The sequence below is a fragment of the Rutilus rutilus genome, assembly GCF_951802725.1.
Source record: "Rutilus rutilus genome assembly, chromosome: 8".
NCBI classification, from domain to species: Eukaryota; Metazoa; Chordata; class Actinopteri; order Cypriniformes; family Leuciscidae; genus Rutilus; species Rutilus rutilus.
Genome location: NC_140222.1, coordinates 34,230,051 through 34,243,726, shown reverse-complemented (window position 1 = coordinate 34,243,726; position 13,676 = coordinate 34,230,051). Strand labels below are relative to the sequence as shown.

The 13,676-nt window shown below is 34.8% G+C and overlaps 1 protein-coding gene across 8 annotated transcripts in view; it reads right to left on the bottom strand.

Moving 5' to 3' along the window:
• LOC311295321 (ICOS ligand-like) overlaps window positions 1-13,676 on the bottom strand; it is a 136,479-nt gene that overhangs the window by 69,051 nt on the left and 53,752 nt on the right. Inside the window, exons 1-5 of one of the 8 annotated variants that reach the window (XM_084416638.1) lie at window positions 6,045-6,117; window positions 5,087-5,942; window positions 4,757-4,970; window positions 1,632-1,669; window positions 173-354 (exon numbers count right to left, since the gene is read on the bottom strand). In XM_084416638.1, coding sequence (XP_084272764.1) covers window positions 173-354; window positions 1,632-1,669; window positions 4,757-4,837 — 301 coding nt within the window. In that variant the 5' untranslated portion in view covers window positions 4,838-4,970; window positions 5,087-5,942; window positions 6,045-6,117. Of the gene's footprint in view, window positions 1-172; window positions 494-1,631; window positions 1,670-2,288; window positions 2,725-4,756; window positions 4,971-5,086; window positions 5,943-6,044; window positions 6,127-13,676 lie in introns of those variants that run through there. The other 7 variants (XM_084416640.1, XM_084416642.1, XR_014628275.1 and 4 more) reach the window with 7 other exon arrangements.

The following is a 13,676-nucleotide window of genomic DNA, read 5'->3' as shown; positions in this document are numbered from 1 at the left end:
AAGTTTCAGAGAAAACATTACCTCACAGTGATAAAGATAAAGTCTATGCAGCAGCATTCAGACTGAAACATCACTAGTGAACATTAAATATGGATCATTTCCTTGCAGTATTTAAATTTTAAAGCAACCAACTTTAAATTAAAAACGTTATGCACTATTCAGTTTCACAAACCGTTGATGATCAGCTGTACAGTAGGTTGTTCAGATGAGTGTGAGATGAGGCAAGTGTATTCTCCAGCATCAGCAGAAATAAGTTTGTTGAGTTTGATGGAGAAGTTTCCTCTCTCATACTCCTCTGGAAAAGTTTCAGTTCTGTTCTTATACTCTGGATCCTGTTTCTCTAGTGAACGACTGCTGGGAATTATATCACACACAATCACGCCATTGTGTCTCCAAAACACATTAATATCTTGAAGTTTAAAAACTTTAGTGGAAGAACACGGCAGGAGAACAGAACCACCAATAACAGCCTCTACTGTTTCCTGCAGAGACACTGAAACAACACAAACTGTTATTGACTATATTCACGGTTACTTCCTGGTTTTCAATAAGCCAGCTTGGGTATTCCCAGTGAACTGTTAGTTGTCATTCTGTTCTTCAACACAAAACCATCAATGGTTGACTTTTTAATGTTGTATTTATATTTTTAATGCAATTATCACACTTTTGCAAACACCAGTTTTGTTGGTTGCAATAAAGACTTGAATCTAATGGGAACGTTGGAATAAGAAACACAGTGTGTGTAATTGGACACACACACACACGCAACATTTTTCCAGTAGTTCAAATGTTATTTTCAATGTGATAACCAAAAACATTATTTCTTCATCCTGAGATTGTCCCCATTTGTAAAACCGAATGTTGTAAGATGTAGGAAATCCAACATTTGATAGAAAACACTTATTTAATAATAAAAAAGACATTAATTCCCACTATAACCTGAGATAAGGGCAGAGGAGCGTTTATTGGGTCAAATTAACCATTTTCTGTAATATTTTTTCAAGTTTCACTTTTGAATTAATATTAAACATGATAAAATCACTAAGTTTAAAAATAAACTGTAAGGTGAAGTATGAAGTACTCACAAAGTCTCATAAAACCAATACGTTTTCTTGTGAATAAATGACACAAAGTGAGCACTGCACTCTCCCTTTATGATAACAGAAGCTGTCAGTCAGTTTAACTCAAGCTCACTGATTTCAGTGCACTTGTGAAAACTCCCATTTTGTTCAATGAATCTAAAGTTCACAATAAATCTTTAATTTACAGTGTGTAGATGATTATTTTTAAATGAAAGTGTGAAAACTGATGGTTGAATTGAATTCTGCTGAGGAGGAACACGTCTTTTAATGTTGTCTTTTTAATAACTACATTAATGCTGGGCCTGACTAATTAAGTGACTATAATCTGATTATAAACTAAGTATTACACTATTGATGCTGTTAAAGCTACATCAGGACATTAAAGATACCGACACACCAGCAAAAGACATTTCACAGGAAGTTTTCCAGCTGGATTATAATATTGCAGAAGTTCTTATAACATTCTGTGCAGATGGTCAATTATAACTGTAACTTTAACAGTCAGTGGCAGTAATTCATCTTTCAAATGTAGTTTGTTCAGATGCTCACCTTTGTTTATCAGCGCAAACACACAGATGAAGCCACAACTGCAGAAACAGAAAAAACAAGTTTATTTAACTTCATTTGGTTCAACTTGAATAATACGGTACAAACACTAAAGTCATGAGTTTGATTCCCACATAACACACATAATAAAGGTCAGATAGTAAGATAGGATAGGGTGTCCCTCCCATACTTTGTTTTATTACTGATCACTGACGTCACTAAATTAATCTCTAAATACAAACTGGCAGTAAATGTTTTTAAGGGGACAACTTTACCCTTCTTATCCTATTGGTAAACCCTTGAATTTACTTCAAATCAAACCACTATCAACTAAAACTCCCTGCGCACCAGTTCAAACAGCTAATGCTAACTGCTAACCACTTAATCCAGATAATAGTTACAAGCAGATAAACCATGCATATAAGCTTTATATTCATTAATGAACCAATTCAATGTTTTAACAACACTTTAAATATTTCCTTTTTACTTTTAGTTAAACTAAAGCATTTATTTAGCCTTCAGCCTTATCAGGCCTTCACTGCTGAAACATAGCAGGATAAACACGAACACGAGCAACAAGCTAAACCAGGCCTTCATTGGCCTTCATCTACAGTACACGTGTGTGCAAATAGCGTTTCATTCTGCTTTCAGCAAACATACCTGATTATCATGGTGGACCAATATTATCAATATATATTTAATTTGACTATATTGCTTAAAAATACTTTTTTAATCAGGGTGAAATACTACTGTTTACAACAGAAAGTATCGTAGCTCTTCAGCTTCCGTTGGCCAAGCGTTCTACGTCATGACATCAGACGTAAGTGACGTCAACAGAAATCACGTGAATGATCAGACATGCGCAGATATTCGTTCATCTTAAATTTACTGCAGAAACAGAAAAAAAAACGGTTTATTTAACTTCCTTTGGTTCAACTTGAATAGTACGGTACAAACACTAAAGTCATGAGTTTGATTCCCACATAAAACACATAATAAAGGTAAGATGTAAGATGGGATAGGGTGTCCCTCCCATTCTGAGTTTTATTACTGATCACTGATGTCACTAAATTAATCTCTAAATACAAACTGCACTGAAAAAAATGATTTATTGACTTAGTAGAATTTACTAAAAAAAATTATGTTAATTGGTTCCACATAATTCATTTTAGCTACATTTAAACAAATGCATTACGTTGAACTAAGTTCAACTTGATGCATTTGTTTAAATGTAGCTAAAATCAATTGCGTGGAACCACTTACGATAAAAACATTTAGAAAATTCAATGAATTTACTGAAATCATTGAATTTACTAAAAAAAATTATCGTAAGTGGTTCCACGCAATTGATTTTAGCTACATTTAAACAAATGCATTAAGCTGAACTTAGTTCAACGTAATGCATTTGTTTAAATGTAGCTAAAATGAATTATGTGGAACCAATTAACATAATTTTTTTTAGTAAATTCTACTAGTCAATGAATCATTTTTTTCAGTGTGGCAGTAAATGTTTTTAAGGGGACAACTTTACCCTTCTTATCCTATATTGGTAAAACCTTGAATTCACTACAAATAAAACTACTATCAAATAAAACTCCCTGCATATGTACCAAATAAATAAATAAAATGCTAATGCTAACTGCTCTTAATCAAAATAATAGTTACATCAGATAAACTATGCATACAAACTTTATATCATTAATTAACCAATTCATGTTTAATGTTTTAACAACACTTAAAATATTTCCTTTTTAATTCTAGTTTAGATAAAGCATTAGAGAACCAAAACACAGCAGGACAAACACGAGCAACAAGCTAACGTTACACCAGGCCTTCATGCTGAGAAGTACGACATGTGTCCAAATAGAATTTCATTCTGCACTCAACAAACATACCTGATTATCATGGTGGACCAATATTATCAGTATATGTTTTATTTGACTATATTGCATAAAATACTTTTTTAATTAGGGTGAAATACTACTTTTTCAACAGAAAGTATCGTAGCTCTTCAGCTTCCGTATTCAAAGCGTTCTGCGTATGACATCAGACGTAAGATGACATCAGATGTAAGTTGACGTCAACAGAATCACGTGAATGATCAGACATACGCAGATATTCGTTCATCTTAAATTTACTTCGGTAGCCTATAATCCAGACTCCTGATCTTCTGCTGAATTTTCACCATTATTAATATCATAATATTTCTGATCTTAGTCATTGAATCTCTAATCATCTGTCTGTCACATATACACATTAATTCATCAATAAAATATACGACAAAAGCTTTTTATTTTATCTTTATATTTTATTTTATTTTATTTTAAAAGTGTTTTATTTATCATTTTCATTGGTTAGACTAGACTGTTAAAAAATATATATATATCTCGTTAAATTTACAGTAAAAAATGCAGTGAAAATGTTCCAGTTTTTCAGGATGCCAACCTTATCATGAACAGGCTACTTACTTTAACTTAATATGCCTACTTTAACTTTTAAAATCGGCCTTTACCTTAAAAACTGCAATAACCACCATAATAATACAGGAGGCACAATAGAAATGGCCTATTAATAAAACATGGTAATACTCATATAGACGGTGCACGGTTCAAACAGAAATTCAAAAAACCATCAGGGTAACACACTAAAATAATGCAATAAACATGTATTAAATTACATAAAATATCACACAAAACACACTGATGTACTTTATACTGGTAAGAATTATTTATAACAAAATAATAATAATCATAATTATGTGATGTGTAATGTCCTTGTACTGTTATTACTGCCTAAATTATCTGATAATTCATAGTTTTTAATTGCATAAAAACAAATTTATTTACAGTAAATATTTATTTGATTATTTAAAAACATTTGCAGTTTTTTTTTTTTTTTTTTTTACCATGTATAGTAAACCAATTAACATGTTTTAACTGTAGTTAACCAAATATTGTGTACAAAATATTGTGCTAGTTTCACTGAAATATAATCAAGTTTGACGTATAATAATAAAAATAAGCTGTTTTTTCAGCAGGATGCTATACTCGTCCTTCTGTCTGATGTGACGTCTGATCCAGTATTAGTGAAATGAACAGCAGTAAATGAGTAAATGTTCTCAGACTTACATGAGTATCTGAGTGAAGCTTCTCTCTTAAACTCCTCTGAGAAAACACTGTGTTCTGGATCCTGATCCTCAACTGAAACATTTCTCTGAATGATGTCTCATATATTCCTGCTGTCACTGAGTCTTTAATATACTGTCATGTCTTGACTTTAGTTTATTAACACTGTAAGAGCAGGACAAGATTGCAGAGCTTCCAGTGACATCCTCATTCTGACCTACAGAGAAAAAAATGAAAGAGAGAGAATTGAATTTAACAAGGAAATACAGCCTGGCTTTTAAAAATGGTTTTCAAAAATGAATTAACAAATGAATCTTCTACAACAGACATTACCTGTTTCTTTTTCATATCTGATCTCAGTCCAGAAAGATCTTCCTCACAGTTCCTCTCTCTTGTTTTCATCCTGACAGACTGAACAAGAGCTGAGAGACTGAGGCTGATATTCCCTGACGATCTGATGGGAGGAGGAAGAGACTGATGGGAGGAGGAGACTGATGGGAGGAGAAACTAGAGTACAAGTAGTTCCATTGTAAAGATAATCAATTATTAAATTAGTTAATTTCATCTATAAAGCAGTTCTGCAAAAAAAAAAAAAAGTCATCTTCCAGCTCAGTTCAGTTCTCAAACAACAGGATCAGTTCAGTCAGATCAATAATACTGTTGAATATTAATATTCAGTGTCCCCAACTAAGCAAGCCAGAGGAGACAGTGAAGAAAAAAAACCTTGACACACACACACACACACAGCTATCACAAAAAACACACACACACACACACACACACACACACACACACACACACACACACACACACACACACACACACAGCTATCACAAAACAAAACACACACACACACACACACACACACACACACACACACACACACACACACACACACACACACACACACACACACACATCTCCATATTAAGCCATTCTATCTAAAAACAATCTCTTCACTCTTATACTAAAACCAACATTATCCGTTAAAACCTTAGGCTACTGTCCAATGGCAACTTATTCCACTCCTGCGCACCTGTATATTCAAACGTCCATACAAAGTCTTACTTTTTGTACCATGTTTACTTTCAGGAATGCTAACTGTCTTTCAATGGGTAATCAATGGGTTTATTATCACTGTAAGAGCAGAACAAGAACGCAGAATATCCAGCAACATCCTCATTCTGACCTACAGAAGAAAATGAAAGAGAGAGAATTGAAAACAACAGTGCTAAATTTTGTGATAAAATTATTAAAAAACAAAAATGAATCTTCTACAACAATAAATTACCTGTTTTCTTTTTCATATCTGGGCTAAATCCAGAAAGATCTTCCTCACAGTTTCTCTCTCTTGTTTTCATCCTGACAGACTGAACAAGCTCTGAGAGACTGAGGCTGATATTCTCTGACGTCTGATGGGAGGATAAACTCAGGATTGTTGTCAGACTAGATGAGCATGTGATTGGGAAAGTATGTTTTGTGGTTTTGTTTATTGTACATCCTCATTCTGGAGAGAGAGAGAGAGAGAGAGAGAGAGAGAGAGAGAGAGAGAGAGAGAGAGAGAGAGAGAGAGAGAGAAACTGTCCCGCTGGGATCTATACTGGGTCCTACCCCTTTTCCTCTTTATATGCTCCCTCTGGGCTCTATTTTCCAAAAGCATGGTGCCTTTTCATTGCTACGCTGATGACACCCAGATTTATTTTCCCCTTAAACGCTCAGGCAACATCATCCTGGGCCCGGAGTGTTTGGAGGATGTAAAAATCTGGATGTCATCAAATTTTCTCAATCTAAACGAAAAGAAAACAGAAATTCAATTTTCTGGTCCCCCTAGTGGCATTCCCACAAAGTTGGTTAATGATCATCATGTCACATCTCAAGCCAAAATTCTTGTCAAAAACTTGACTTGAAACTTGACAAGCAAGTGAACTCAGTGGTTAGATCTTGTTTCTTTCATCTCCGTCATCTTTCCAAAATTAAGCCTTTTCTCTCTTTTCAAGACTTTGAAAGAGTAATTCATGTTTGTTTTTTTATCACATTTAGACTACTGTTACTCACTGTATTGTGGAATGAAAGCTACTTCCTTGGCCCGTCTCCAGTTGGTCCAAAATGCGTCAGCAAGACTTTTATTGGGCCTCCGTAAATTCACTCACATTACTCCTGTGTTAGCATCTTTGCATTGTGCAGTTTAGAGTGGAGTTTAAAACCCTAGTTTTTGTTTTTAAGTTCCTAAGCAACTTAGCCCCCTCATATCAATCTGAACTTCTATCTCATAACCCTTCTTGAGCTCTTCGCTCCGGTAGTCATAGATTGCTCACTGTTCCCAGAGCCAGATTAAAACAAAGAGGAGAACGTGCCTTTGTTGTTGTGGGCCCTAAACTCTGGAACCGGTTACCAGTTCACATTAGATTTGCTCCTACATTACAGATTTTTAAATATTTGCTTAAAACTCATTTTTCCATTGCTTTTAATGTTCCTTGATGATTATTTTTGTATTTGACTTCTGTTAGTAAAGCACATTGGTCAGCTGCTGCTGTTTTAATGGTGCTATGTGTAAACCAAACTTGAAACTTGAAACACACAGGGACATGCGTGTGTTTGTAACTCGTCAAAGGACATGTTTTTTGTTGAGATGTGTATTTATGTTTTTGTTATAAATTAATGTCAATTTGACCTCATTCAATTTAAAAACAAATGTGATTTTCAGAAGCCGATGTTTATAATGTATGCCCTTTGCGGTGTTTAAAGTTAGGGGTTCTTAAAGTAAGATTTAAGTAGAAAATGTAATGTGTCACATGACCCGGTTGAGTTTGGAGCAGGTCTGCGTCATTTTGGGTCAAAACAACGAACATGGATGCAGAGAAACAACATGTAGTCTGAAAAAGAATTTCTTAATCTGCATGGTTTCAGAGGCGCACACAGTAATCTACCTTTATATATATATTATAATGTTTAAAATTTTGTTTTATATAACTTAATGTGCACGATGGAGTTGAGTCAACAGAGGAGAAGGGATTGGGAGGCTGGGCGTGACAATTGGAAATAAAGGATACCTGGAGCTGGCCAATGAAAAAGACTTGGAGCTGGCCAACGAAGGAGCCAACGTCATCTACAGAGAGAACCAAGAGAACCATGTTTACCCACCAAACCTTTGTCACTTGGCAGAAACTGTTAACTCTTCTCTGTTCCACAGTGAGACTAGACAGAAACCCAGTCTCATGAGAATTCATAATTATTTGCATGGGATCACAAGATGAAATCATACAAATTCAAATCTAAACCTGACCATGGATGTAATAGGAAGAAAAGAAAATCTATTCAAGTTTTAGTACAATCTAAGTTGGACTGTATATCATATGATTTTAGCATCTTATACAAATGATTATGAGTTGTCATGAAAGTGTGTTGGCTTTATGTGACAAATAGCAATTTACTACCATGTATAACTTAATAAAGTAATGATGATTGTGAGATGTTATATGAAAAAAAAAAAAAAAAGTGTGTAGAATGTGGTCAGAGCAAACTTGACTTCCTCTGCTTTCTGGTTCAGAGCTGCAGCAGAACTAACTTCATCAACCAGGTTTCATCAGATTCAACAGTTTCAAGTAGAAACATGAAGATCCTTCAGCTTCATTTCTGTGAGTTTATTACATTTTATGAATATATTTAAATTAACTCTTTAGTACTTTACCATTAATGGCTTTATGTTAAAGGTTCACTGTGATTTTAATCAGGTAGGCTAATAGTAATGATGCATTTTTTTTATATTATAGTGTTTATCTGTTGTTTGTCGAGCTGCAGTGTCAGATCAACTCACTGATTTGGGATCAAATGTGACCATAAACTGTGATCTTGATGAAAATGAGGTTTATTGGATTTTACTGAAAACACCAGATCCTCCAACAGTGATTCTACGATCAACCTCAAATCCAACAGCGCCTTTTTACTCAAATAAAACATTCAGAAAGAAATATTCACTGCAATTTAAACATCGTCTGGTTATTAATAATGTGACCGCTGATGAATTAGGAGTTTATTACTGTATGAACACACACACACCTCCAAAACTCAGCAACAGCACCAGACTGCACTTCACCGGTGAGTTCATTTACTCCTCTATTGATCAAAACATACTGATGTACAGTGTGAATGTTTTGTTATTCATTACTTATTTACTACATCAGTTTTTTTAAACGTGTATGAAAATCATAATTATCACTCTCATTGGTTGCTCTACACAGAGATTAATATGTTACAGATATTAAAGGTTTATAAAATTACAGTCATTGTGCTCCAGCTGGAGACTGACATTAACAAACTCTGAACACTTTCATTACAGAATCAACTCAACTAACTGAGTGTCACAATCATACAGTGGTGGAGTTTATTGATCAGAATCAGACACAATGGCAGATTATTATCATCATATCTGGTCTGATGAACGGGCTTCGGTCATTGTGCTGATCGGTGAGAGATTCTTACTAAAACTAAATACACAATAGTGCAAAATTAATAATAATAATAATAATAATAAAAAAAGAAAAGAACAATTATATATATAATGCTGTTCTCCATATAGGCAGAAGTTTTTAATTACTTTGTTTAGCAATACTTTTGACTATTTTGGATATTGTGTGTGTGTGTGTGTGTGTGTGTGTGTGTGTGTGTGTGTGTGTGTGTGTGTGTGTGTGTGTGTGTGTGTGTGTTTGTGTGTGTGCGTGTCCATATCTTTTTTTTTTTTACAATTGAAGAAATAATAATATAAACGTTAGTAAATATTGAATCTAAATTTACTGTTTCATTCTTAGTTTTTGCTGCTGGAAAAACAGACAAATTGGGCAAACACATTCACACTGATCTGCAGACACACGTTATATATCAGCTTCAAGACCCAAACCAGCTGTAATGTAAGTTAATATATATATATATATATATTGTAGCGTTTATACGCCCACGTATAAATATTATTAATTATTATTCATAATGGAATATGACCAATAATTAATATTTTAATTATTTTTAATTATTTTCATAATTTACTGTAGCAGAATCAATAGTATGATCATTTTATCAGTTCATCCAATGAACAGAAAGCATAAACAAGTATTAACTCTAGGAAATATAATATCTTCCTGGCCAAGAAAGAATTAATCCCCAGCTAACAATAAATTACGAAGTAAATTAAGGGTAACAGCATAGGTAACTTAAATCGAAGTTCAAGACAATAAATCTGATAAGCACACGCGAGTAATCTCTTTTAAATACAAACAATACTTTATTGATTATATAGGCTACTAACACATAAAGCTAATATCTAACACAAACAAACACACGCATACACATTCATACGAGTTGCAGAAAGAAAGAGAGAGAGAGAGAGAGAGAGAGAGAGAGAGAGAGAGAGAGAGAGAGAGAGAGAGAGAGAGAGAGAGAGAGAGAGAGAGAGAGAGAGAGAGAGAGAGAGAGAGAGTTTTAAGAGATGAGATGATTAAATCCCAAGTTTCTATGCACTAATAAGACACAACCTGAATGAACCATCAAACATTAATTTAACCCTTCTATCGTTTTAAGACAGGTTATTAAATGTATCAATGCACCAGTTAAGATTTTTGCCTGGAGGTACTTGCGTCTTTGCTTTTCCTTTTGGGAATTCCTTTTGTTGCGTAACAGGGGGTTTCCCAGTCCGTTGTTGGCTGGTCTCCTCGTGCCTGATGTCTGCGGCGGCCAGTCACGTGGTGTGCTGGAGCTGCTGAATGAAAAGTCTTTGAAAGCTGAAAGTTGAAAGCGTGCGTTGCAACCGTGAATCGTTGACCGAAACTTTGCCGCAAAACTTTACTTAAAACCGAGACTTTCAATCGGAAAAGAAATGATGAATCAGAAAAGAAAGGAAATTGAGAGGAGTAGATGATGGCTTAAATGAAGCTGTTTAACCCATGTTCTTCAGATCTTGATTTGGGTTATTTCTGCTCCGTCTGTTACATGTTTGCTAGTCTGGTTTAGATCTTCATCTTTTTCTGCCCATCTTTGTTCTGCCTTTGTTGAGAGAGTTCTTCTTCATGAGCGAGAACCGAGAGAGAGCACCGAGAGAGAGAGAGAAGAGTTTTGAGTCTAAGGTTTTTAAACTAAAAGTTTGTCCCCCCTCCTGAAGAGATCGGACCAATTAGACACTGGCTTTGTTTGTCTCATCGTAAATCATGCATTATCTGGGGGGGTGTCTGTTCTCTAGCTCTTAAGCAGAGAGAACAGAGGCCACAGTTTAGACATGATTTCTAATTAAAAGAAGATCAAAACATATTACACAGATATCATTCAAGCCATCTTTTGAATCTCGGGCATACGATCATACTGATATGAAACACAACACACTTTCATTCAAACATCTAACAGTTATACCCATTAAAGGACTTACATGGGATATAATCTTATTAAACATGCATATAAGTGGTAGAAACAACACAGGATTATGTAGTTGCATGATGTTTGAGTATAAGTCTATCGAAAATTGTTCTTGAATGATTTTATGTATAGTTAGGTAAAATCTCAGTTCTCTGGTTTGAAAAGAAGAGAATTGGTTTGTTCGTTCAGAGGTCCTTAAGGAGGAGGGGGTCTGGAATGTTGTGGGCTCGAGTTGTCATCTCAGAACCAATCATTCTTTTCCAAGCTATCTCACATTGACAAGTTCTTCCTTTAGCTGGGCTCATAAAAGTTCTTAGTTGGGGGTTTTCGTTGGTTAGCGTAGACTAGCTGGAGACTGTGAATGATTCATGGCTCTGGGTTGAGTTTCAAGGATTTTGATAGGTTAACGTCTCTTTGTGTGTAACGTTTATGGGCTTAAGACAGCCCTGGGGTCACGGGTATTTCCTGCTGAAATCTGTTTGTCTCTCGTGGGACCTTGGGTCTCACGTCATCTCTTGACCAGTAAGTGTTTCGGCACAAATCTAGCATTGTCCATTCATTATTTAGTTAGTGCTGGGGGCTCCTTTAATTAGTCAGACCGGTGATGGCGGACCCGATGGCAAGATTGATGACGATCATGAGGTGTTCTGAACAAATCTTCCCCCCTCAGTCATCGAGAAGCAGAGAATTTGAATTAATATTCAAAAGTGGCTCTGTATATATATATCTATATATATATATATACAGTATTGTAGAAGAGGAGCTTCAGTTTGTTGCACAGCCCTATTTGTTTGAACCGTGAGAGGCGTCTAAGCTTACTCCTACAGTACATCCTTACGTCATACATGTGTCACAGGTTACTCTTGTGGCACAAGTCAATTTGCATAGTATGCGTGCGGTCGTCTGGCGGAAGCTAGTTATTTTAGATTATAAAGTTATAAATATGGGTATTTTTCAAAAACCCATGGCTTCGCTTCCGAAGGCCTTTATTAGCCCACGGGAGCCGTGTGGAGTTTTTTTTTTTTTTAATCATGAATGGATGCACTTTGTGGGGTTTAATTTTTTTTTCCAGCCATTCACTCCCATTATAAAGCTTGGAGGAGCCAGGACATTTATATGAATTAATATAACTATTCGTCTGAAAGAAGAATGTCATATACACCTAGGATGGCTTGAGGGTGAGTAAATCATGGGCTTTTTCAAATATAAAAATTTTTGGGTGAACTAACCCATTAATGCAATGCTAATCAACAGCCTGTATTATAGAATTTAATAAAATAATATATTCTCACACATGAAACCACAGAAGTAATTTCAAGTAATTTTGATATATATATATATATATATATATATATATATATATATATATATATATATATATACTAGCTTTCCCTGTTGTCAAGAGCAAATGTTTTATTACTAATCTTTAAAAGTTAGTCCAGGTAAGATAATTTGAATGTTTTCATTTGAATCATTTCATAACGAACTACACTTTTACATGCATCTGATTGACAGATAAATCATGCAATCTTATTTCACTGCTGTTGAGGGTTTTTCAGCTTTGTACAAAGTTTGCTTCGTACAGTTTAACTGTATTGTAAAAGAGGGCGAGTTTTACCTTTCAAATGAACTGTGTTAATGTTTTCAAGACACTTACATTGTTCTTGCTCCGTCCATGCAATAACGGTGTCCATGTTATGAGTTTATTTACTTCAACTGCTCAATGCTCTGATAATATCAATGGGATGACGCATTTCATGAGTTGCCATAATTACATTTTAAAATCAAAATATAAGCATAGCTCACTTACATTCACAAAAATATTGAAAAGTTAGCGATACGGATTCTAAACACGAGCGCCAGTGATTGAATGTCAAAGCGCGGTTTTAACGCCCCGCCCCCCAGCTGAACTGGAAGTTTTGATTGGTTTTGCACCTGAGCGCTTCAGAACTGTCTGTTATTGGCTGAAGTGCAGGGCTGAGGGATCAACCTCCACCGCACGCTGTTTGAAAAGTGTTTGTGAGCTCGCCCTGTCTAGTCGGCACCTTTGTCAAAGTACTCTGTACTTTTGGTGAAAAATATTTGTAGCGTAAAAGTAAGTAAAAGTAGAAGTACCACAATTTAATTATACTCAAGAAAGTAGAAAATAATAATATTTGCTATCAACATAATAATCTGTTTTAGTTTTTTTTTTTTTTTTTTTTTTTTTTTTTACTTTTCAGCACTGTAGGGTTTTTAATTCCCATTGTACGCAAAAAAAAAAAAAAAAAAAACAATGGCCAGGGCTTGTATTATTTGGTAGCCTATTATTGTCTTATTTGCCATGCATGGTTTAAAATAAAATAAAACACACTTTCGGAACTGTGTCTTACTGAAATACAGTGAATTATCATCATTTGTGTAAAATCCAGAGTTTGTTTTTATTTACCGATCATAATGGAAAAATGAAGAAGCATAAATTAATGATGTAAAATTACGGAGCCCTACAAATATTGTCTACTACCAGCCTAGGCTATCTCTCCTTGCAATG